This window comes from Acomys minous, assembly GCF_964271855.1.
Source record: "Acomys minous genome assembly, chromosome: 9".
NCBI classification, from domain to species: Eukaryota; Metazoa; Chordata; class Mammalia; order Rodentia; family Muridae; genus Acomys; species Acomys minous.
The window spans coordinates 102,831,546-102,855,229 of record NC_140490.1 but is presented as its reverse complement, the minus strand read 5'-3'; the positions used below and the strand labels follow the sequence as shown (position 1 = coordinate 102,855,229).

The 23,684-nt window shown below is 37.9% G+C and overlaps 3 protein-coding genes across 16 annotated transcripts in view; 1 reads left to right on the top strand and 2 right to left on the bottom strand.

Moving 5' to 3' along the window:
- The window catches only part of LOC311605244 (uncharacterized protein C12orf50 homolog), a 33,115-nt gene extending 24,782 nt beyond the window's left edge, over window positions 1–8,333 (bottom strand). The window contains exons 1-4 of one of the 8 annotated variants that reach the window (XM_084795664.1): window positions 7,770–8,333; window positions 7,019–7,227; window positions 4,354–4,473; window positions 3,927–4,047 (exon numbers count right to left, since the gene is read on the bottom strand). In XM_084795664.1, the coding sequence (XP_084651790.1) occupies window positions 3,927–4,047; window positions 4,354–4,365 (133 nt within the window). In that variant the 5' untranslated portion in view covers window positions 4,366–4,473; window positions 7,019–7,227; window positions 7,770–8,333. Of the gene's footprint in view, window positions 1–3,926; window positions 4,048–4,353; window positions 4,474–6,281; window positions 6,507–6,554; window positions 6,654–7,018 lie in introns of those variants that run through there. The other 7 variants (XM_084795665.1, XM_084795666.1, XM_084795667.1 and 4 more) reach the window with 7 other exon arrangements.
- On the top strand, window positions 6,699–21,614 carry RLIG1 (RNA 5'-phosphate and 3'-OH ligase 1; the record flags this gene model as incomplete). 2 transcript variants are annotated; one of them, XM_084795670.1, is made up of 7 exons in its annotated part: window positions 6,699–6,826; window positions 15,620–15,737; window positions 17,237–17,332; window positions 18,007–18,123; window positions 19,035–19,232; window positions 20,116–20,285; window positions 21,426–21,614. In XM_084795670.1, the coding sequence occupies exons 1-7, from the start codon at window positions 6,806–6,808 to the stop codon at window positions 21,612–21,614; spliced, it is 909 nt and encodes a 302-aa protein (XP_084651796.1). In that variant the 5' UTR covers window positions 6,699–6,805. The 2 variants fall into 2 exon arrangements, with proteins under 2 accessions (XP_084651796.1, XP_084651795.1); XM_084795669.1 differs by lacking the exon at window positions 6,699–6,826 and adding an exon at window positions 9,557–9,797.
- CEP290 (centrosomal protein 290) overlaps window positions 21,522–23,684 on the bottom strand; it is an 80,310-nt gene continuing 78,147 nt past the window's right edge. For 5 of the 6 annotated variants that reach the window (XM_084795655.1, XM_084795654.1, XM_084795656.1 and 2 more), the window contains 2 exons: window positions 22,965–23,044; window positions 21,522–22,240 (listed from right to left, as the gene is read on the bottom strand). In XM_084795655.1, the coding sequence (XP_084651781.1) occupies window positions 22,013–22,240; window positions 22,965–23,044 (308 nt within the window). In that variant the 3' untranslated portion in view covers window positions 21,522–22,012. Of the gene's footprint in view, window positions 22,241–22,964; window positions 23,045–23,684 lie in introns of those variants that run through there. The other variant, XR_014781855.1, reaches the window with a different exon arrangement.

Genomic DNA, 23,684 nt, shown 5'->3' with positions numbered 1-23,684 from the left:
TAACCTTTTTTTCCTTCTTGTATATGATAGTTGGGTTGTATAATAAAGTTTAATTGTTAATAAACAGAGCCAACAGGAGTCCTCTGATGGCCTGTAACTCTAGCTCTATGGGATCTAACATGCTTTTCTGGCCTCTGCTTGTACACAGGTTGGTGCACTCTAACACACACACACACATACATACACACACACACAATCACAAAGACATGCACACAAATAAATTGATTAAATAGAAAAGAATTACTAGTTGGGGAAAGAAAAGGGATAAAAGTGGTTAGAGTGGCCAAATAGTAAAGAGAGGTGACTATGATCAGGATCCAATATATCTATGACAATATATACAAACCCATTGTGTATAATTAACATGTGATGATAAACATTAAAATATAAAAATAAGACTAGATGTTATTACAAGACAGGAGACAGAAAAAGGAGAGTCAATGATCTAATCGTTGGAGACTTACTACCCATGACGAGTTACCAGCAAGGGCAAGTCACAGTGGGAACAGAATGAGTCAGTGTTGGGGGGATGCAAACGGCTAAAATATTATATGAAGGGAGAAGGGCTGTCAATGCATCTACTTCTTCTAATGGCTCAGGTTACATATGGATTTAGATTAGACTCATGTATTTAATAATCTGCATAAAGTGAGTAGAAAGGTTGAGGAAGCCTGATTCTCAGGAGAGATGAGACAGAGAGAGAGAGAGAGAGAGAGAGAGAGAGAGAGAGAGAGAGAGAGAGAGAGAGAGAGAGAGAGAAGAAAGAAAGAAAGAAGGAAAGAAGGAAGGAAGGAAGGAGACAAACTGAGTATTATATTTCCAGGAAGAATTTTTAAAATACGTTAAGAGTAAGAGTCACTGCAATGAAAAGAAAGCAACATGCAGTGGCTACTCATGAGACAGACACCTAACTCTACTCATTCTTTAAGTTCTTCAGTAAGGTATTAAGGCCATCATCTGGGAGGAGGAGATGTTGGAAGATGGATGAGAAAGAAGACAATACAATGTCATATTCTAGAAGATGAGAGCTGTCCCTGGGGGCTATTATAGACCATGAAGTCAGCAGTATGACTTTATTTGAGGTAAACTGCATCAACCATGGTCATTTGTTCTCTTTAGCCCCAAGAAGTTTAATGAATGCAGGCACAAGAGGTGGGGGAATCATGGACCAGTGTTATGGCTGAAAGAATATTTACTGCAGTTAGTGTAGTGAATAGTAACAGATTGGGAAATGTGTGAGAAGCATTGGTTGCCAGGGAGACTCATGAGAAAATATTACAGTGCTAAGTGAATGAGAAGTTAAAGGCCTAGAAAGGCTAGGGTAATGATAGAGTATGTATTTTCATATAAATTCCCAGGTGTGGGAAGCCGCGCTCACATTCGCCATTACAAGATGGCGCTGACATCCTGTGTCCCATGCTGACAAACAACTAATCTGCGCATGTGTGAAGGGATTTTCCACTTGTTGTGCTCTGCCTCTCCCGTGGCGTCATCTCGCCCGATGAGCAACAGCCAATCAGGGACTGACACATCCTAAGCGGAGGACAGTTTCCTATATAAGGGATGGGTTTCTGCTGTTTGGTCTCTCTGTCTCCATTTTACTTGTGTAAGCTTATGCTCTCCCTCTCAAGATGCATTAAAGCTTTACTGCAGAAGGATCCTGTTTGTGTGTACAGCGTCGTTCTTGCTGGTGAGACGGTAACGCTAGCCACACCCAGGAATCAATAAAGTGGTATTAATATGGTAGCAATGAGCTAGTAGTTTTATATTGCTGAAATCAAGATGGAAGGACGTAGATGAACACAGACAAAAGCAACACCAACCAACAAAATAATATAAATAATTAGCACCAGATTCATGCTGCATAGTATCAGAGAGAAGTGTCAGAAACAGTTTGAAACTGGCAGCAAGAACAAAGAAAACCTCTCATCTCATACTAGAGCTGATGGCACTTGAGATTTGGAAGAGAGACCAGGGATGCGGCAGCCAGCAGTGAAGAGTCCTACAAGAGAATTAGTCTTCAAGGGAAACCTTCTCACAGAAAAGCATGAAGAGAAGAGGAAAACTTAGAGAAGACAGAACTGTGTTGCCAAAGGGAAACTGGAGAAGAACGAGTGAAAATGAATGAAGGGCAGGCCACTTCCACTTTAGAATCTCTTATGTTGATTGACATAAAAAAAAAAAGCCAGAATGAAATTAGCTTTATTCAAAATATAAAACATGGATGTCTGTGGGCAAGCCTAGGCTGGAGAGTGTAGTGAGTGTGGGGACCTCTCTCCTGTCTTCTAAAGAGCCAAGAAAGTTTAAGAAAACTGGGCATTATTCATCTACACATCCATTTAGTATCTTCTCACCATGAGCTAGAATGTTTAGGGGAACAGATTGGACTTTGTACAGATGTAGATTTGACCCTTTTGAAGAGAGGCTAAGCTATACCACCTGTGGGAAAAGTTGAGCCTTCCAGAAAGGCCAGTTCTATTTACCAAATACAAGAACAATCCATCCAACACTTAGCTTGAGCTTATTTTAACAGTGGGAAGACCAATAATTATCATTTACATAGGCACCCCATCTGGGCCTACCTTGAGGGGAAGTAGTCTTTGTTTCCTGTTCATCTTAAAAGAGCTAGTGAGATCACTGACTTTAATATACCAGATAAAAATAGTCCACTGGCAATGTTTTCACTGGATTAAAATCATACTACTTGTAAACTTATAAGACCGTGTGAATCCGTTGCATAGCTTCAAGACTTTCGTCTCAACAAGTTACTGCTTAGTTTTCATATCTTCATGCCCCATGCTTATGTATAAACACCCAAGCTACTGCACATTATTATTATTATTATTATTATTATTATTATTATTATTATTATTAATTATTATTATTATTTAGGTCTAGGCATTGCAAAGTCATGGTAAGGAAATTAATTATGTTCCCCAGTCTCCAGATGCTTCCAGTCTAGTGAGGAAGAGAAACAATAATAAAAATATTGCAAGTGTGATGTGTATTATGAGGTCAAAAAATTTCCCAAAGTATGTAACTGTGGGGGGGGGGGATTATCAGCTTTGTCACAGGTGAAAGCAGTCTTGGCGGGCTTTGATCTTGGACACACCATGGATACTCCCTGAGATTAACCTTGAGATAGACTGGGTGGAGGCATCCTGGGCCTGGAATACAGGAAGCAGACCTGGGGACTCCACCTGGATTATTGTGTTTCTGACTCGATGGGAGGAGGAGACCGGCCCTTGCACATGAGAGACAGACAGGCAAAGAGGACAAGAGGGGCAGCAGGTTCAGACCAAGCTAGAGCGCACGTGGATCAGGAGAAGTATCAGCGAACAGGCCAGACCAGTGTGCAGGCCAGAGACACCTAGGGACCCATCCCGTGCAACAGATACCGGAAGGTTCACTCTCGTTTCCCTTTAACCTTTTTCCCCTCTTGTGTAAGATAGTTGTGTTGTATAATAAAGTTTAATTGTTAAGAAGCAGAGCCAACATGTAACAAAAGAGCAAAAGTTTTAGCTACCCACTTCTTGAGGTTCTATGAAACTAATTCTTCAACTCCCAAAGGACTAATAGCATAATCTCATATCTAGGGCCATTCCACCAGAGAAATATGGTGAGCATAGCAGGATAAAGTTGCTACAGGAAAACTAAGAAGACACTAATTTATCCAACAAGGTCCCTTTAAATATGAGGTCTTCTGTGTTCTGTGATGAATGTATTCTAAGTCTCACCACAAAGTAGCATTTTGGTATCACAGCAGAACAGACAAAACTGAGTCAGAGCATGTCTTTGCTCTCTGCACCCATGAAAGAGTCCTGCATTTCTCACCTCATTGTGTGCAAATGTGCCACCGAGGCTGCTACTCCAAGACCAGACTAAATATATAGCACTGTATATCCAATTATTTCAGCTATACTCACTGCTACTTGGTGGCAAAAATAATCCATTGATATTTCGGGGTTTGCTGTGGTAAAAGATACAACTGATCTTCACACAACCAAGAGGTTGGGTTTCCCAGAAGCATGAAATGCTGCAGTTTTGCTGGGAAAAAGAAGTGGGAAGAAAATACAATATTTAGGTACTCATATTAAATGCAGCCTGTTAGAACACAACACAATGTGACAGGAACAGCTTTAATTGCTGATTTCTACATTTTGCAGCATCTAGGTTTTGCTATTTAAAAGATTAAAATGGTCTTCCTTTTTTTTCTACAGGTTTGGATTGAGCAAAGTGAAAGAAACTTAATATTTTGGGAGGAGGAAGGGCTCTTTGTTCCCTGTTTTGTTGTAAAAGTTTAATTCAAGGATGGAGGAAGGAAAGGTCTTTTAATGAAAATAGTCATTTTACCTGCATTTCCATGTGTCTAAATCTGCAAAGTGGATCTAAACATTTTCTCTCTCTCCATAATGAGCATACAGTGTCACTGCCAAGGGCTTCCTCACAGTGTCGGAATCGGCACTGGGAACCCTAAGAAACACATAGTGCACAAAACACAATACATTATTGTTAGTGGTTAATTATGAAGTGTTAATCAATTAAAGGATAAAGAGTCTATAAAATTCGTATTACGAAAACATACACTATCAATACAGAACTATCAAGACTAAATTGTAGCAACTCTGTCTCTCTTTAGTGAGCAAGTGGTAAAAAAAGATAATGATCAAACAACATAAGATACCATAAGTTTACTCATCACAGTAAACTTACTGTTGAAATGCTGCCCTTTGTATCCAGTCATCCCATAGAACTCACTAAGAGCAAAGTGGTGAGAGTAGAGACCCCCTTGATTACAATAAAACAACAGAGAAGGTTGATTTTTCTTTCTGGAGAAAACTTGGCAAGTATCTAAGAAGCAGTTGCCACATTCTGCATGGGAAGATACTTTCTATGAACCACTACATCAGCTGTTTTGTCTTCATAAGTCAAGAGCATAAAACATATATGGTATGTGTGATGTGAAAATTAGTTCAGATTTCACAGTGTCACCCACTTGACATTCCACTTCCTGGATATCAATACATCTTGCAGCATATCCATGGTAAGGGGTATTTTTATATACCAACCAAAGTAGATGTGGATTATGTCAATGGTCTGCTTTTACTGGATTTTAAATTCTACATTCTTTTATGCACGTATCTACAACTGGAAAAATTGTAAGCCACTCTATACAGAGGAAGTATGAACAAGACCAACATTCCCTTGCATTATGCTCTTTTTGATGGCTTCTTTCTACTTCGCTCTTCACTTTCTGTCCCTTCTAAGATGTAGTTTGTACTTTTAAAGCACAGGATAATGAGCAGTAAGTTTGAAATCAGGCAAACTAGCATTTGACAGCATGGCTTCATTACTTGTCAACAGCCACTCATCTTCTCTGTTTTCACAATTTCAAAATAAAATAAAATACTCTCACAGGACATTGTAATACATTGGAATAGCCTGTGAGATATCAGGTAAGGCATAATGGTTTCTAAATTTGATGTAATCTTAGAGATTATTATTTATCAATCATTGGGGATACACAGAGACAAGATTCTGCTATTCTAAAAAAGTCTGTTATCCAAGTTCTCTTTGAAAGGTAACATGACAAAAGTGGGTTGAATTTGCAAGGCCAATGAGTTTGACTCCAGGATTTTAGGAGAGATGAAAGATGGTTAACCAGATAGATCATCTTTTTTTTTTTTGAGGGGGTCCATTTGGGACATGAGCAATGGTAGTTTCTACATCTATTCGGTTTTATTAACATTCGTTAATCACAATTCACTTTTCTCACTTAATTTTACAAACTTTATGACTTCAGTTGATTTGTTTATGTTACACTCTATTTCCCTTTATGTGGTATTTAATTAATTGTTATATTCAGACTTCTGGCAGAAAAATGCAATGTTTATTAATTTCAAATAAAGAAACAGATACTACAGTATTGGTAGTAACCCGAAGTCTATTATTTTATTATGTATGACTTAAATCACATTCAACAAACACGCTATATTTATAAATATCATTATATAGTGTACAGAATTAGGAACTGGAAGTCTGAAGAAGAAATAATATATGCCAAAATGTTATATTAAAAACTAGCAGGAAACTGACATACATAAAAATAATTATATATATATATAATAATTGTAAATAAACCAAGCTTTCCTCACATAAGTTCAGGATATCAAAAATACATAGGCATTTGCATCAGAGTAAAGCTATCTCTTTATTGTGTCTCTTCTTTCACTCTACTAAAAAAACTTAAGCATGTGTACTGTAAGTTGTACAATATTTACCTTTATGCATGTGGAATTAACAAAGAAATAGCAGTCATTCCCAACTTCTGCCATTTTCAATCTCTTGCTGCTAATCCAATGATTGTTTTTTTTTTATAAATATGTACAAATTGCAGGAGCGCAAATATAAGAACTATCAGTGTGTAAAAGGGGGAAAACTTGTTCTTTTCCACAGTCTTTCAGGCTATCAGTGTTATTCCTTTAAAACTGACCTCCTGTTGACAGTATATTACACAATAGATAATTCTTAAACAAATTTAAATTAGAAGATACCTTCTCTAGCTTTGCAGAAATGTTGAAAGTGGTTACTAGTAGTCACACAAACTCAAACTTCCAGAATTTTCCTCATTATTACATAACTCATTGTTGACTCATCATAAGTGACCTCACGTGCAACTGTAGGTTACTCCACCTAAGTGAATTACTTGCCTTAGCCAATATCTATCAAGCATACTAAAACATTATTTATAAATGTAACACTGTATTTTATCTTTCAGTGTTCTGATTAAAGAAAAAACAGATTCATGTTTTCAAAATTAAACTTGGTAAGTATTTCACAGTGAAGTAGCTATTTCTATATGTGATTTGGAAATGAAACTAAGGTAAATATGCTATCTATATTGCAAGAAAATAGATACAGTTTCTTAATTACGTACCTGGTGCTATACACTAATTCAGGAAAAATGATATGCAGATTATTTCACAGTAATAAATGTACATGAAAATAAGTAGGGTACCTATTCATCCAGTGGCTTTATTCCATTTCCATCCATTAGAAAAGGAGAATTGGTGTCATCTGATAGCAAAGGGTTCCAGAGTGCTTGAAAAGTTGTAGAATTTGTCAGAAAAAAAAAAAATGTAAAGTGCTCTGCTTCCCAGAGCGAGATATCTCAGTGAGCAGTTTAAAAATTCTTCGTCCTAGCATCTTTCCGATTAGAACCAGAATCTATAGGAAATGAGGACTAGTCATCCCTGGGCACCTAGAATCTGGGTGGAGCTGAACTGAGCGCGTTGGATCAAAGCGTGTTTTTTAAATTACGGCAAACTTTTAATTGAAATCTCAACTGATCAAGACAAAACATGGATTTCCACTTTAAGTAAAACAGGGTACATTGCCATGATTTATCTCTGCAACAGCCACGTCCCTGTCTTAACTAACAGGCAAGGCGGAGAGGCAACTCTAAGAAGTATCTTCAGGCGGGCTCCATCCCTTCTCCTCCAGATGGATTCCCTGATTAAGGGTGAAGTTTCACTAGACTGCTTTCAAATACTGTTATCAAACACTACTATCGCTGAATTAAGTGATTTCACACAGGGAAAGAGCTGGGAAAAATGCTTTTAGCTCTTAACAGCTGATGTGTACCTGATATTCCATTAGACATAGCAAACTCAGCTCAAATATCAAAAAAGGATTAGACAAAACAACAAAAAACAAAACAACAACAACACCCTTTTGCCGTGTAGCACATTAGATGGATAGATAGATACCTTCTGTTAGTCTTTAGAACACCCAGGACCTTTCACCTTTGTCTTCTGGCTTCTTCCATTTTCCTATCAAGTTTTTTTTTTTTTTTAAACTTTTCACTTTCACCTCATTTCCTTCCTGTTGCAGACTTCAATTTAATCTTTTACAGAAAGCTATGGTTCTACTCGATTTTTTTACTCCCTGTAAAGAAAAGTGATAGAAAATTTGTTCTTTACTGTCCTGGCCAAGACAGATTCACATGGAGTTTCTTTTTTTTTGTTGTGTGTTAGGTTACTAACACATCAGAGAAGAAAAAAAAAATTGTTTCAGTTTATTATTTATCCTGTAGTAGGGGTCCATCTACCAGCTCTGTATGGGAGTCAGGGGAAGCTGATGGCTGCCATCCACTGTATCCTGACCCTGTGATGTTCTCCCGGGCTGAGTTCTTCTCTTTCTGTTAGAAGCCTTTCTCTAGGCATTGAAGAAACCAAAATGTTGCTGCTGGTCCTTCCAGAGAGAGGCTTCGAGCAAGTGGAATGTTTTTTGGAAGATTATCTTTTTAAAGACATGGCAGAATGTTGGGTCTAGAATATTCTGTGGCAGTTTGGGAAATGACAGTTGAGAGTTTTAAAGGTTATTTTCTTGTCTGAGACCCACAAGGCAAGCTGTTGCTTAGGATTCCTCTAGAGGCTCGAAGAAGGTACCAACACTTAACTTTAAAATGCTAACAAGTTTCCAGGTTCAGTACAACAGAGCCAGAGCCAGAAACACATGGGTACTCTTTGCCCATCCTCACCCTTCAGTGTCTTTTGTTTTGTATAAAATTGTGTGTTTACTTATGAAAAAAAAATTAGGTACCAGAAGAGAAATATTTTAAAATGGCCAAGTTCTTTCTCCCTGCCTTCCTTCTGAATCTAGCAGTCACAAAACTGTGAACTTGATTTTTAGGAATATTTTATTCCTAAAATATATACATACTTCCCAGTGAGAGCAGGTTATTTAATTTTGTTTTTCAAGAGCTTAAGTAAGTAAAATGCTAGGCAGTTGGATAAAATATGATAAAACATGTATAAAAATATAAATTGGAATGATAAAACAGTTATAGAAATATAAATTGGCTTCTCCAATTACCAAAGATGGTAAAAAAAAAAAAACAAAACAAACTATGGTTTTAGGTTTCAGTGAGATAGGCCTACTACTAGAATATAACATTTTTCTTATTAAAGCATCAATTTCATTATTTCCATCTAATGCTGTTTTAGACGGTGAGTGAAGCTCAACTCAAGTCCTTTGTTGGGTTCCCAGGAAAACTTTAACAGTGCCGCTTATTGATATTTCTATGGTTTGGGATTTGTCTAAATTTTTCTACCATTGGAAAAGACACCAAGGACCAAATTATACAGTGCGGTGATTAATTCAAACAGAAAAAAAATCGAGTACTGTTCATTGTAGTTTTTTGTTTGTTTTAATGTTTTTCCTGGGAACTCAAGTTTTTCTGTCTGAACGTCAGGAAAAGTCTTGAAAGTTCATTCTAAACTTCTGAGGGTTTCCAACCCCTTGACTGTCTCAGAGAGCAAACAGGTTTCCGTAGAAACGCGCTAAATTGCATCTTAAAGTGATCCATCGCTTACAACTTGGTAGTAATTTCCGATAATGTCATCGTTGCTAAGTCGTAATCAAGTATGCAACATTTCTTTTTTTTTAATTGGTACCAAAACAGAGGGACAGCAAGCTTGTGGATGCGCATGCTCAGTAGCCTCACAGCCACACTACAACTCCCAGAACGCGCCGCGACTAGGCGGTCGCTTCCGGTAGTGTGGTCCCGCCCTTTGCCAGGGTTGGGCCTTCTGGCGGCGCTGTTTAGATCCTCCGGCTGGACCAGGTAGAGTTCTCCCTTAGGTGCTGCAGGGCTTCCTCCGCCCGCGACCCAGCGCAGTGGAGACACGTTGCGCGTGGGCGCCATGAGCCGCCTGGGCTCAGTGCAGCGGAAGATGCCGTGCGTGTTTGTGACAGAGGTGAAAGCTGAGCCCTCGGCCAAGCGGGAGCATCAGGTACTGGGCGGCGTGAGCAGCTGGGCGCCTCCTCCTGCGCCGCGCAGCGGCTGGGGAACCCTGCAGGTTTAACCCTGGAGGTTTGGGTGATGTTCCCATGTACCCCTTTTCCCCCTTCTTGGACCTTCTTAGTTGTAAGGAGTGTCGAAGAGATTTCTTTAAAAATAAAAATAAAAATCCCCCGCCTCCCTGATCAGGTGATTCCAACTTGCTCTGGCACGTTTGAAAACCCACGCCGCAATTAATGTCTTTCTTCCCAGGACAGCAGCACCTGATGAGTAATATCATGGCAGTCTAACATGGAAGGGCGGTCGGTCAGGAGCTTGTTGAGAAGGCATTATTTACTCGTTGTGCCCTAGGAATCCATGGCAGTGTTGGCGGCAAATCTAATTAGGACGCGAAAGTCAGACCTCCTGTAATTTCTTCCTTAATTTTAACTTTTTAGTTCCCATCCTAAGATTTTCTACTTGCCTTGTTTACACATAGTGAGTCTTCAGTGAAAGTAAGTGAATGAATAGACAGACAGCTTATGTCAGTGTGATTCTTCGATATGTTGCAAAGTTCTTAACCTCTCAAGACAAGATCAGCCAGCCTGTGCATCTGAAATAAATAACACTCTTCACTATTATCACAGTACCATTGGCCCACTGGACTTTCTGTTGTTGTTTTTATCATACAGAGTAAGAGGTTTCCATGTGGCATTCTCATACATAATTTAGTTTTTTTCCCTCACCATCTCAACAGGCTTCTGAGTCTCCCCCAGTTTCTAGCTTGAGCGCCCCCCAAACCATTGCCTCCTTCATTTTGTGTTCTGTTACTTCTCCCTTAGAGCCCCATTTTTCCTCTCTTATGAGCCCCTCTTTTCTTTCTTTTTACATTTACATTTGTAATATTCCACATATATACAATAAACTACCTATAGCAAGAATAACCATGACACAATGAAGAATTATATAAATGTTACATTCATAGTGTTTTGGCTATTTGTATTTGACAGCCTTGAAGAAAACATCTTTCCTATCTTGGTGCGTCCAAAATTCTGAATGTAAATCTATCCCTATCACGTCTTGTCATTATCAACTTAAAGCATCTCTCTAGACCTAAAAACATCTTAACCCCTAAACAACTGAGCTTCATTGTAAAATTAGCTACCTGGTCTTCAACTCCATCAGAGACATGAGAAGGAATAACTTTTATTACCCGGGTATGCTGGGAGTGCAGGTTAGTAGCTTTCCAAATGAGAAGATGACAGAGACAGTTTTCTACCTGAATAGTCACCCAAAACTCTCTATGATGTTGGAGCATCTTCTTCAGGCTTCTGGCCCCATATATCTCACAGACATATTTGTGAGGCAGGAACTATTGAGGACTTGCTTACCCTGTCTTGGCAGAGTTTGGCCGTCAACTCTGATGGGCCCCTTTCTTGCCCTTTAGATTAAATGGCCTTTTAACACACAGATGCTCCGTTATCTTTTAGTCCTTGATGCCAGGAGGACCTGACACATGAATTGATATTTGTTGAATTACAGCAAGTACCTTTTTTCCCAACAACTTTGATGTTTTTTTCCATTTTATTTTTAACATCTTTTCATATTCCTTTCTACTGCAATCGTTGTTACGCTTAAAACTCCATGATGATCTTTTTGGTACTTAATAGGTTGTACCTGTCACTCAGAAGGAGTCTCACAATATTGTTTTCTAGTAAAGCCCCAAGATTAGTTCTCAGTTTCTTGTATTGCTGGCTATTTAGAACAAAGATATGAAATCCAAGTACTACAAAAACGTTGTCATCCTTGCTAATAGTTCATTTTAATCCTGATTCTCAGCTGTGAATACTGGGGGATGGGGAGTAATTTTAAAAGTGCTATGTACTAGAGGGAAAAAGAAACCAATGATCTCTTTGCACTTAAAACTGCCTTACAGTAGTGTTTACTGCATAGCGTTCAAATAATTACAATCTACAGTCTTTCATTAGGCCCAGTCCATTTCAAAGTCTCAATGTACAGTTCTTGTTTTTGCATGAACAGACCACACACGCTCCTGTGCCTTACTGCTTTTCTCGGGCTGCCTACTATGCTTGACTCACTTCCAGCATTTTTCAGTAGATCTTAATCAAACCTGCTTAGAGCTTAGTCCTCCCAGTGATTGGCTGTGTCCAGAAATTTTTTATTCACAAATATTCTTGATTTTGCAGTAATAAAGTGTTGGTTTCGGGTAAAGGATAAGTTACTCGGCCCTTCGAAGTTGTGTGCCATCCTTTGGCCACATAACTAGCAAACTGTGGTAGAAAATGATATCTGTGAGCAGAACAATTTACACACATCAAAACCTCCACGGGTGTAGTGATATTCTTTGCAATTTTATAAATTTAAACACACACACACACACACACACACACACACACACACACACACATACCCCTTCTATTAGACTAGAATTTTGTCACTGGGTTAGAATGATACTTCCTGGTACGGGTGTCATAAATGGACAACAGACTGATCTTGAAGTAGTACATCATGGGTCTTAGATGGCTTAGTTGCTAAAGTTTGTGCTGCACCGGCATGAGGCCCTGAGTTCAGATTTCTAGCGTCCGCATGTCTGTCCACTGTGCATTTCAGCCCAATGTTTTTGTCGTAAACAAAACACAACCAGAATCAAGGATAAAGTGGTCCTTGGAATTGAGATCTCTGTTTGATGGGTGATGAGGTGCACACACACACCACACACGTGTGTGGTGTGTGTGTGTGTGTGTGTGTGTGTGTGTGTGTTTGCAAGTGTGTGAGCTGTTGAGGTGGGAGACAGGAGATCCCAGGAGCTTACCTAAACTACTAAACTCTGTGCTCACTTAGAGACTTTTGTCTTAGAAAATAAGGTGAATGGTTGAGAATACCCAATGAATTCTAGTTTCTACATGTACTCATATAGGCATGTACTCACACATGGTCACACACAGACACACACGCACACACCCCACACATCACACAAAGTAGTAATTCACTAACAATGTGTATAGTATCCTAGTACATAATTTTGTCTGAAACACCATTTCCCCTTTGTGCAGTGTTTGTAAAAATTATTATCATTTTGTAAAGTATGTTTAGATTTAGGCTATAAAATATTGTAAGTTTTTCTCAGAAATAAAAATTGTAGCTAAAGAGTTGTACGAATCTTTGAAATGGTCTTTTTTTCCATCCTAGATGCTTTATTTCCTTCTTGACAGTAGCAAAGTCATAAGTGAAACTTATAAACAGCTAATTGTTGGTAAAGATGGAAGGAACAAGAAGTAAATACTTGGAAAGCAAACGAAATTCAAGGGAAACAGTAGGCAAGTGACTATTTGTAGTTTTAACAGTGAAAACTGGGAGGGGTAGAACTAGAAACCAGAATCGACCCCACTTGCTGAGTATGCACTGTGCAGTGCAAACACAGAGCACTGGAGTAGTGCTACGCCTGGGGCATTTCAGTGCAAGGAGGCATGATGGTCCACCTTTGATCATCATGGGTGGATTTACCGTAATAGTCCTTGGAAGTCTCACTGAGGAGGCAATGACAGTGACTCTTGTTCTTTTAAAGTTGGCCTGCATAATCTAGGAAAATGCATTTCATAAAGAAGATTCCCAAACTCAGTTAAATGGGTAACCACAGAGTTCTTTGATGAACAATATAGTGAGACTCTGAAGAAAACTTAGACGTAAAAGACTTTTATAAGACTACATAGGGATATCTGGTAAATGTGAAGAAAATTATTCTCAAAGTGAAGTTTAATATAAAAGACTTGTTTTATAAAGGCAGTTTTTCCCTTCTTGAAAATTTTAAAGTAAGTACATGAAAACCACACTAGACATAACATAATGATTAGAAACTTGTGTTTTAGGCAGATGATGTATTTTCTCAGACTTGTTGAACTTTGCCAGCCAGTCATCATTTTTATCATTTGAAAGCACAATCAAGGATAAACTGGTTCCTGGATTGAAGATCTCTGTTTGGTGAATGGTGCTGTGTGTGTGTGTGTGTGTGTGTGTGTGTGTGTGTGTGTGTGTGTGTGTGTGTGTGTGTGTGAGAGAGAGAGAGAGAGAGAGAGAGAGAGAGAGAGAGAGAGAGAGAGAGAGAACACATCCGGAGGTCAGAAGACAATTTTCTGGAGTTGGTCCCTCCTACCACATTGGTCCAAAAACTCAGACTCAGGTTAGGCTTGATGGCAAACACTTGTCCTTGCTGAGCCATCTCCTTAGTTCCCATGTTGTTTTTAAACAAAGTCTCTCACTGGACCTTGTTCATTGATCGGTTATACTGACTGGCCAGCAGATACCAAGAATCTTGTGTCTCCATCTCCCCAGCGCTGGTACTGTAGGCTTTTATATGCTAAGTCAGGCTTTAAAAACTTTTTAAATAGAGGTTTTGGGGATCAGAACTCAGGTCCTCCTGCTCACATAGCAAGCGCTTTTCCTTTCGGCTGTCTGCCTCAGCCCCTATGATTGGTTTTGTATGCTAGCAACTTAGGATCAAGCCTAGAGTGTTACACATGCTAGCCAGTGCTTTGCCGCTGAGCTACATCCCTCCTGAAGGGGATTTTAAAATCTGTGAAGTATTTGTGCAGATATGTAAGATCGTCACATTGATTAGAGATGACATACTAAGAAACGAGAGACGTGTTGTTTATCATGCAGTTGGGGAGAGCACTCATGAGAAGGATTCATGGAGCCGTTGACTTTGGCTTTTAAAAGATATTGTCAATTTTAGAAACTGCTGTTTTTGTTTTAAAGGACAAGGACATTGAAAAGAAGACTAGAATTATGCCACAATGTTGTTAGTGATCGTATCTTTGTGACATCTTGATGATGAGATCATAGATAGTTTCTTATTCATACTTTTTAAATATATTTTGACTTTACATGTTTTCTGTGGTAAGCATGGGGATAAAAGCTTTTAAAGAAAGTATTTCGAACACTTAAAATAGGAGCCATCTTTATCTTCTCATTTCCTGAAATTATGGCCTGAAACAAAGGACTTCCCTAGACTCCTATTACAGCTAAGAACCAAGTGTGATTTAAACCAATAAATTTTGTGAACATCTCATCATTAAACAGTAGACTTAATCTTGGGCTATGGGGAATTATGACTGATGGATACATATGCTGAGTCAGCTGAAACGACTTCTGGAATTAAGTATGTGTGTGGTCTAGTTTTACCTGCACTTCCCAATACACATGCTGAGTTGCATTCTTCAGACACAAGAGTGTGCTGACTGGGTGCTTTCTCCTATATATCAGTTCTCCTCAGCTGTTGTTCCCGTAGAGGATGATTCCTTGTGTCGTTCCTGTATCCTTTTCCTCTTTTGTTCTCCTCGGTGTCCTCTAAGGTGTAAGAGTCACACTTCATCCTATGTATTCCCAGTGCCAAGAACAATGCTTCTTGTAGCTTATGCAAATCACGTGCTTCCTGGTTTCATTTTGGTGGACGGGCAGCATGTAAACACTGTGGAAATCCGTGTGAAAATCAAATTTCACTGTGATCGCATTAAAAAAAAAAAGAAAGAGTGGGTGAGCTGGCGTGGTAGGACAGGAGGGGAATCCCACACTGAGAGGCTGTAACAGAAGGATCGTGAGTTCAAGGCCAGTCTGAGCTGCACAGTCAGACCTGGGCCTTTAAAAACATGCAAAGAGTCCAGGAACCTTCACAAAATAAATTATGTCACATTTCCTTGCAGAATGGAAAGGAGACAGAGCTTTAGAACTAATGAAGGTAGGCACAGTTCAGGTGAGCCTGTGGGTGATGATAGAGGCTGTGTATCTTACACCAGTTTTTTTCTCTCTTCTTTTAAGCCATTTAAAGTGTTGGCAACTGAAACGCTAAGCGAAAAGGCGCTAGATGCAGATGTGTACAATGCAATTGCAACAGAAAAAGTGGATGGAACGTGTTGTTATGTTACTAACTACAAAGGTAAAATACAACTATCATGTTTACTAAACTTACTATCCTAATCATTGTACACATCTTGTAACATCTGACATGGGTATTTACTCTGATCTTTTGAAAAACCTAATTGTAATAGTTGAGTAAAATAATCTCAGTGGTTCTATTTGGAAAAAGATGCATAGCTAATATTAACTTGATACCCGTAGAAGACTAGATAGCCTGATAAATAGATCTCACGTGCTCCCTTGCTTGCATAGTCTTTGTGTCACTGATGAGGAAATTGAGTCTCCGCCAGGGTTAATAATTTGTCTAAGGCCATTCAGTTAATGAATGGTGGAACAGTAATGGGACCTGGGTTTGGCCAGTTCTGAACTTGTTTTCATTGTACCATCTTACTGCTGTGTCTGGTGCTCTCCTTAGCATCAGCCAGGTCTCTGACCCATTACATACTAGTGTTTAAAGACTTTTTTCAATTGTGTTATTATTATTATCATTAGTGATAGTAGCCATCCTAATGTTATGAGTGAAATGCCGTTTTTATGTTTGTCAGTAAAAACAAAAAGTCCATTCAAATCGAAACAATATAATTTTAATCTAGTTATTTATCTTATATATATATATATATATATGAATAGCTAATAATAGTATTGTAACATAAATAACAATTTTATGTTATAATCTAACTTATTGGGCTTTTATATTATGTGTGATGTTCATGATGGGAACAATTAAGAGTGTTGGAGCTCTTCTGCTCAATGCATACAGAACCAGAGATGAATGACAAATGGATGAATCCATATTAAAATAAGGATACGAGAAGAACAGTTGTCACAGAGCAGCAGGTCTGGAGATGCCAGGGGAGTCTGTATGGTGCCCTGCTTTATAGCCACATCAGGACACATTTTTCTCAGAGCAGGAGCCACCGATGTGTTCAGAATCAGAATGTGGAGTGGAATCTTAGTTGGGGAATTTGCTGGGTTTCCTTATCACATAGGGATCTTCCAGGCAAGTAGTAAGCAGTGGCGACAGCAAGTTCTCCAAGAGTCTTAATGGAAGCAGGCACAATTCAAAAGGCTCACCATTAGCAATAAAGAATATGGGCCAGTGCCCCAGACTGCTCACACCCAGGATTACAGAGCAACCCTTCAGCTGTGTGTCTGATGACCTGACCGTGTCACATGGGTCAGCATGAGTCCACATCTGCCAGAATGAACCCCACGTTGCAGTGTGATGTTCAGAGGATGTGTCAGCACGTCCACCTGGTTATGCTCTCCTTTGGAGAATTTGGGAAGGGACCATGGAACATTCTGATGAAAGGGTTATGCTTGTTCCTCACCGTCTCCCTAGTGGGGATGGTGACCCAGTGCTGTGCATCCTGGACTGTGGTTTTGTTTTGTTTTTTTGGTCTTTCAGGACTGTTGGTTTTCTTACAGAAAAGACTAGTTTTTTTGGTTTTTTTTTTTTAAACTGTGAAATGTCTTTCAAGATTGAATTTTTTCCCCTCTTGACTTCTATATTTATAGGTCAGCCATACCTTTGGGCTCGACTAGATAGAAAACCTAACAAGCAAGCTGACAAAAGATTTAAAAAATTTCTACATTCGAAAGAGAGCTCAAAAGGTTAGTGGGTTTTTCTTTAAGCTTTTCAGATTTAAATAGTTGATATTTGTGGTTTATTGCTATGGTTCCTCTGTGTATATCCCTCTTGAATCTCCATCGTGTGTGTGTGTGTGTGTGTGTGTGTATATGTGTGTGTGTATATGTGTGTGTGTATGTGTGTGTGTGTATAATATTCACTTTTAGGAGTTAAAAATATTGACACAGTAGTCTTGACAGACAGGGATGCAGACACAGACAGGAATACTGAAAAGCAATCTATTTTGTTTAAATATACAATATTATATGAGATACATTTTCATTTGGTTTGTATGGGAAAATATTTTCCTAAGTCATGTTACAAATACGAAGATATTTTATTACATTAATAACTATACATGCATATATATTCATTACCTGTCTGTACTCATTCATACATACTTTATATAAAGTACTATGTAGCAAGTATATTAAAACTCATAAATCCTCACAGAATATTGACTACAGTGTGTATAAGTGGCAGTGTACTGAAAGTTGAATAGTTAGTGTTCGTTCCCTAGTTTGGAATGTAGTCACATGGCAGTGGTAATAGAGGACCCATCACATCTGAGTGTGTTTTGTATTTGCTACTTCACTTTGTGATTGCTTCGTATTTCATGCTTTAAAACAACAGCATAAAGTGTAACTACTCTTTGTAGAGTTTCTTTGGAACACTGAGGAAGATTTCAAGCCTGTCCCAGAGTGCTGGATACCAGCAAAGGAAATAGAAAAACAGAATGGGAAGCCAGTACCTGATGAAAACGGACACATACCTGGTATCACACAATCTCCTCCCAAATGTGTTTTGTTTAGTATAAGAGACAAAAAAAGGTTCAATCCAAAATTTGTTTTAATGTAGCTCTTCATTTTATTTTTATAGTGTAAAATTTCTGAACCAAGTTTATTGATAAGTCTTAACAGTTTATATTAAAAATGTAGGGAGGAATGTCCTTTCATATTGAATCTTTCTCAAGGATGAGCATATTTTACCAGATTTTGATCAGAGTGGCTTATTTATTTACAGCAAGTTTTCTGTATTGAAGGAGCTTATTCTAGCAATAAAAGTAAAAACAGTAGCAAACATGAAATTGATAAGTTGTTCAGCATAATTAGAACAATGGTATAAACTGTGGAGCACCTACTGTATCTATCTGTTGTCTTCGACACCGGAAGGACACTAGAGAGAAAACTCTCTTTATTAGTTGAAAAAAGTTTTGAAATACCAGGCAATTAGAAAAGATGCTAAAATAATTTATAAAAGAAGGTAAAAGTTTTAATGGTACCTCAGTATAGTGTTCAGTTACCCCTGAACTAAGATGAGTTTTTTGAAGAATATGTTTAATCACGTTAGTACTGAACAGGATAAACAAACAACCCTTTATGATTGTCAAGAAAAAAGGTAAAATTGTTAACTTTTCCACTGACTTTAAGTGTCCTTATGTATGAGAAAAAAAATCCAAACCAAACCAAAAAAGTCTTGTATCTTATTTTCCCCTCCAGAAAGGGTTTCTCTGTGTAGCTATGGCTTCCTGGACTCAATTTATAGACTAGGCTGGCCTTGAACTCTGAGATCCACCTGCTTCTATTTCCCCAAGGGCTGGGGTTACAGACATGTGGTACCACACTTGGCTAAGGTATCTTTTAACAGAACCAATGTGGTAAGAATAACTTTTTCTCTAAATAACAGGTTGGGTACCAGTAGAAAAGAACAGCAAGCAATATTGCTGGCACTCGTCTGTAGTTAACTATGAGTTTGGAATTGCCCTGGTTCTAAGGCACCATCGTGATGATCCTGGACTTTTGGAAATTAGTGCCATACCTCTGTCAGAGCTTTTAGAGCAAACTCTGGAGCTGATAGGAACAAATATCAATGGAAACCCATATGGTAAGTGAAGGTATTTTATAAAGAAGTCCTGAGGTCGAATTGAGAAATGTATTGAGGAAGTAACTAATACATCTGTGTCCATTTCCTAGGAGCACATCCAATTCTGCAAATCTTAGGTTCATGGGAAAATTTATATATGGCTAGTAATTTTGATTTATTACTGCAGAAAACAAAACAAAACACTTTATCCTGTTATCCTTCCCTGTACATGAAAAGTTATTACTGAGATGCAGCTTTTCATTGCTTCATAAATTTATAAATTTTAGGTGAGTTGGGTGAAAATGTACTGTTCCCTGTTAGGTCATTAATAACCATAGGCAAGAGTAAGAATTGGCAACAGATACTGTATAAAGCCTTGACAGTCTCCACAATGCAGTGGTTTTGTGCAAACACACATTTAAGTAGGTTTGATTGATGGATATTAAGCTTACAGCATTAATGATGACATTAGACAAACAGAATAAAAGCAGAATGTAGCTAATGATATAACACATGCTAACAATTTTTTTCTCTAAAAAAATGCTTTATAGCCAACATTTTAAACTTTATTAACCATATCTTTGAAATGTGCTATCAGTAGTGCTTATTACTGGCTAAGGCTGCATTCCATTGCAATTTCCCACAGTAGGTGTCTGTCTGGACGTGGTCCACAGGCTAGTGGGCCAGCTCCCCGTGTAGGCAGCACATGAACCCGTGTAGGCAGCACATGAACATGGAAGTGGTAAGAGGGCTTAATGCACTTGAGGTTTTTATTTACAGAAAAATAAATGTTTGGTTAACATATTTCCTGAATCTGTAGACATTTATACATTTGGGGAGATACATTTTATTACTTTCTGAAAAGACTATGTCTGACATTTTAATGGCAAATTTTACCATTTAGGTCTAGGAAGCAAGAAATACCCATTACATTTTCTGATACCACATGGAGCATTCCAAGTCAGAAATCTGCCCACACTGAAACACAACGCCCTGCTGTCCTGGTTTGAAGACCGCAGAGAGGGTAAAATCGAGGGGATCGTATGGCATTGCGGTGATGGCTGTTTAATTAAGGTAATGACCAACAGAAGGTTATATTATTTAATTTTGTGACACTCAGAGTCTCTGTACAGATTGTATTAATTCTGGCATGTAGTTAGTATAATTTCCTTATTTCATATGCCATCATTCTAAAAGAGAGTCAAGTTTATGGGACGTCGTGTCAGACGGACTATATACAGATGCTGGTGTTTGGCTGGGCATTGGCTAGTACAGATGTACTTCAGAGTTAAAATGCTAACACATCGCTCTCCTGGGAGTTCTTGTGGCATATTGCGTTTTCTGAGACATGCTGCGCCTAGTTTAACTCAGCACTTCCCAAATATCTGATTAGAGACCAAGTGGCAGCTTACACAGGATGATCGTCATACACTTTTCCCTGGCTTGTCTGTCTAATTTCTCATTGATACATGAAACTCATAATGTTCAAAACTGGGACTTACCACTCCCAACTCCACACTGTTCACCAGCATTAGAAACCTGCATTCGTTGTTTTCAAGTCATCTTCCCAATACTTTATACATCTAGTTACCAGTTCTTTCAAAGCCTAATTATTGATAAATCTCTGTTCTCTACATACAGCTAGGTGCTGATCTTAGTTTAGACCAATATTCTTGCTTGAGCTATTACTACATTGCCTTCCCTGAAGCACTTAGCCTTCATTCTACCCCCATTGTGTTCATTACTTCCTGCATAATGCAGTTTAGGTCTGAGAAGACTTGGCATGATCTAGCCCCTTCACTTCCCATAACTGCTTTCCATTACCATCTGTGAAAACATACATATCTGATTGCTGTGTGACTCTATCGTTCTGGGGAGATATGAGCAAATGCCCCTTACCACAGAGACAGACCCAAGGTGAACTTAGTGTGAGGCTACTTACAGGAATATGGGTTAGGAGCTCCCATATGTACTGCAATTTCAGGTACTGGCAGAGTTAACAAGACAATTTCTCTGCCTTCAGGAAGCTCATATTCTCATGGGGAAGAGAGAGAGCACTATGTCAAAAGAATGGCTATGATATTTAATTGAAATAACTGTAAGAAACAGTAGACCCTTCCATTGTACCTGGCAGGTAGCAGACACCCAAAATATGCATTTACAAATAAATTACTATTTCCAGACTAAAGCTAACACCATTTTTCCTCCTAACAGGTCCATCGCCACCATCTTGGTTTATGCTGGCCACTTGCAGATACTTACATGAATTCCAAACCTGTTATTATTAACATGAACCTCAACAAATGTGACTGTGCTTTTGATAGTGAGTGCTTGTTTAATCAGTTTTCAAAAATAGATAAGCAGAAATTTGATAGGCTCAAAGATATAATACTTGATGTATAAAATGGAAGTACAGTTGGAAAACAGTCTGCCATGTTTACAAAGATTAAGAGCTTCAATTTAATTTTGCTAGCTATTTGACAAGACATGTCATAAATTCTAACTATGAATATCTTAACACAAAAATAAGTATAAAATAATTACACTAGAAATTTCAATGTTTAAATGGTAAATTGTTATAAGGTTACCTTTATGCTTTTAGAAAATTTAAGACATGAAAATAGGAATATTTATCATAGCTCATTGTGTACTGTACAGTCATAAATTATTGAAGTTTTAAAAATATACTTTTTTACCAAGTTAAAAGTAATGATTTTATTTTTAAGCGAAAATACAGTATTTTTGAGATCTGAATTCTCTAGTTCAGCGATTTTAATGCATAAATCAAATAAATGACACCTTTAATGAATAGAGAAACTATTAGGATTTTCTTCAACTTCCATTTGTTCAGAAGCAGCAACAGGGCTAGGTAATTCAAATCCAAACTGTTCAGAAAGCTTTTTTAACTTCTCTTCTAATAAAATATTTTTTTTCACTTCTTCCTTATAATTGTATTTCAAGTCTTCAATTTCTTCAAAAAATGAAGGATCAAAATTTTCCAGTTCTTTTTTCAGATTTTTAATTTCATCCTAAAAGTTTGAAATTTAAGAGATTTGAACACAAACATGAAAACACAAATAACCTGAACAATAAAATATAAAGAAAAATATTTAATACTTTCTTAATAAGGTTCCATTGTATCTATCATATGAATAATGTTAAAACTGAATCTTTCTCTATGGGCATCATATTAAAGTTATTATCCTAAGAGTTTTCAGTATTTCTTTATTTTATATAATAGTTATGATCATGGAAACTCCAGGACTCATCAAAGCTAAGCGCCCAGTGAAGGGAATGTGAGTCCGATGGCTATTTACACTACCCAGTGATTAGCAGCCTGTGCTCGCTTCCAGAAAAGGTAGAGAAGAAAAATGTTCTAAGACAAAGATCCCTGAAAATAATTTCAACAGGTACTTAGAAAGCACTTTCCCTACATGACCCACAAATTAAGAAAATATTTTTAAAACTGTAAAGGGGTGCATTTTTGTTACAATTTAAAAATAAATTTATTCTCTAATCCTTTCTATTTGTTTGAGTTTTATTTTTTGTTGGCTTTTTTTTCTCTTGCTAGGTGTTGTTTAATAAAAAGTTGCCATGAGTCAAATAATATACTCAGTAAAATTAAGGTAAGTGAAGTAATAAATCTGTGAACTTTTAGGCACATACTTAAAGATGGTGATCATAAAAAGTGTTTCCCAAAGCTGTTTTCACAGAACACTGACTGTACTAAAGTCAAAAATAAACAAGAATTACCTTCAAATGTTGTTTTTCCACATCTGACTTTCTGAGCTGTGTCTCCAGGTCATTTATATTTTCCTTTAGTTGGTAAGAATCTGCCAAAATAGTCATGAAAGTTAGACTTACATTTTTCTTTACTGTAAGTTAAAGATAGAGGACTATTTCAGAATAAACAGGAAATCTGTGAAGCCTGCAGTCTGGAATCATCTGGCACTGTGTGGCCGACCCCTTCTCACGCACACTGTGTGCTCGTTACACAGCAGCAAGCCAAGGGGGGCTGCTAGGCATTAGGTTATTTTAAGACAAAGTATGTGGCACAGAGGAAGTGCAGTCCTGATGGTTTGGTAGGAAATCAGTTGTTGACACACAGCATAAAGGTGATTCAAAATGTCTCTGCAATCATTGAACAGTAAAGAGTTTTGTTTTAAAGTTTGAAGAGATAATGAAACTAAGTTTTCATGATGATAAGGAGAACAAGTATATAGTAGTGGCCCTCTATAACTCAAAGACAAAGAGCAAACGAACAAGGTTTCAAGTAAAAAAATCCTCCTCCTAGTTTCATGTCCTGTACACATACATGTAAATCTGAGTTCCACCTATGAAGAAAAGTTAACTTGTTTCCCTAAGGCTGGCCTGAACAGGACGATCTAAAAATATTTTCTAAAATAAAAATATTTTCTAAGGGCTTAAAACTCATATATATATATGCATCATATTTTATCAGTGCACCTGTTG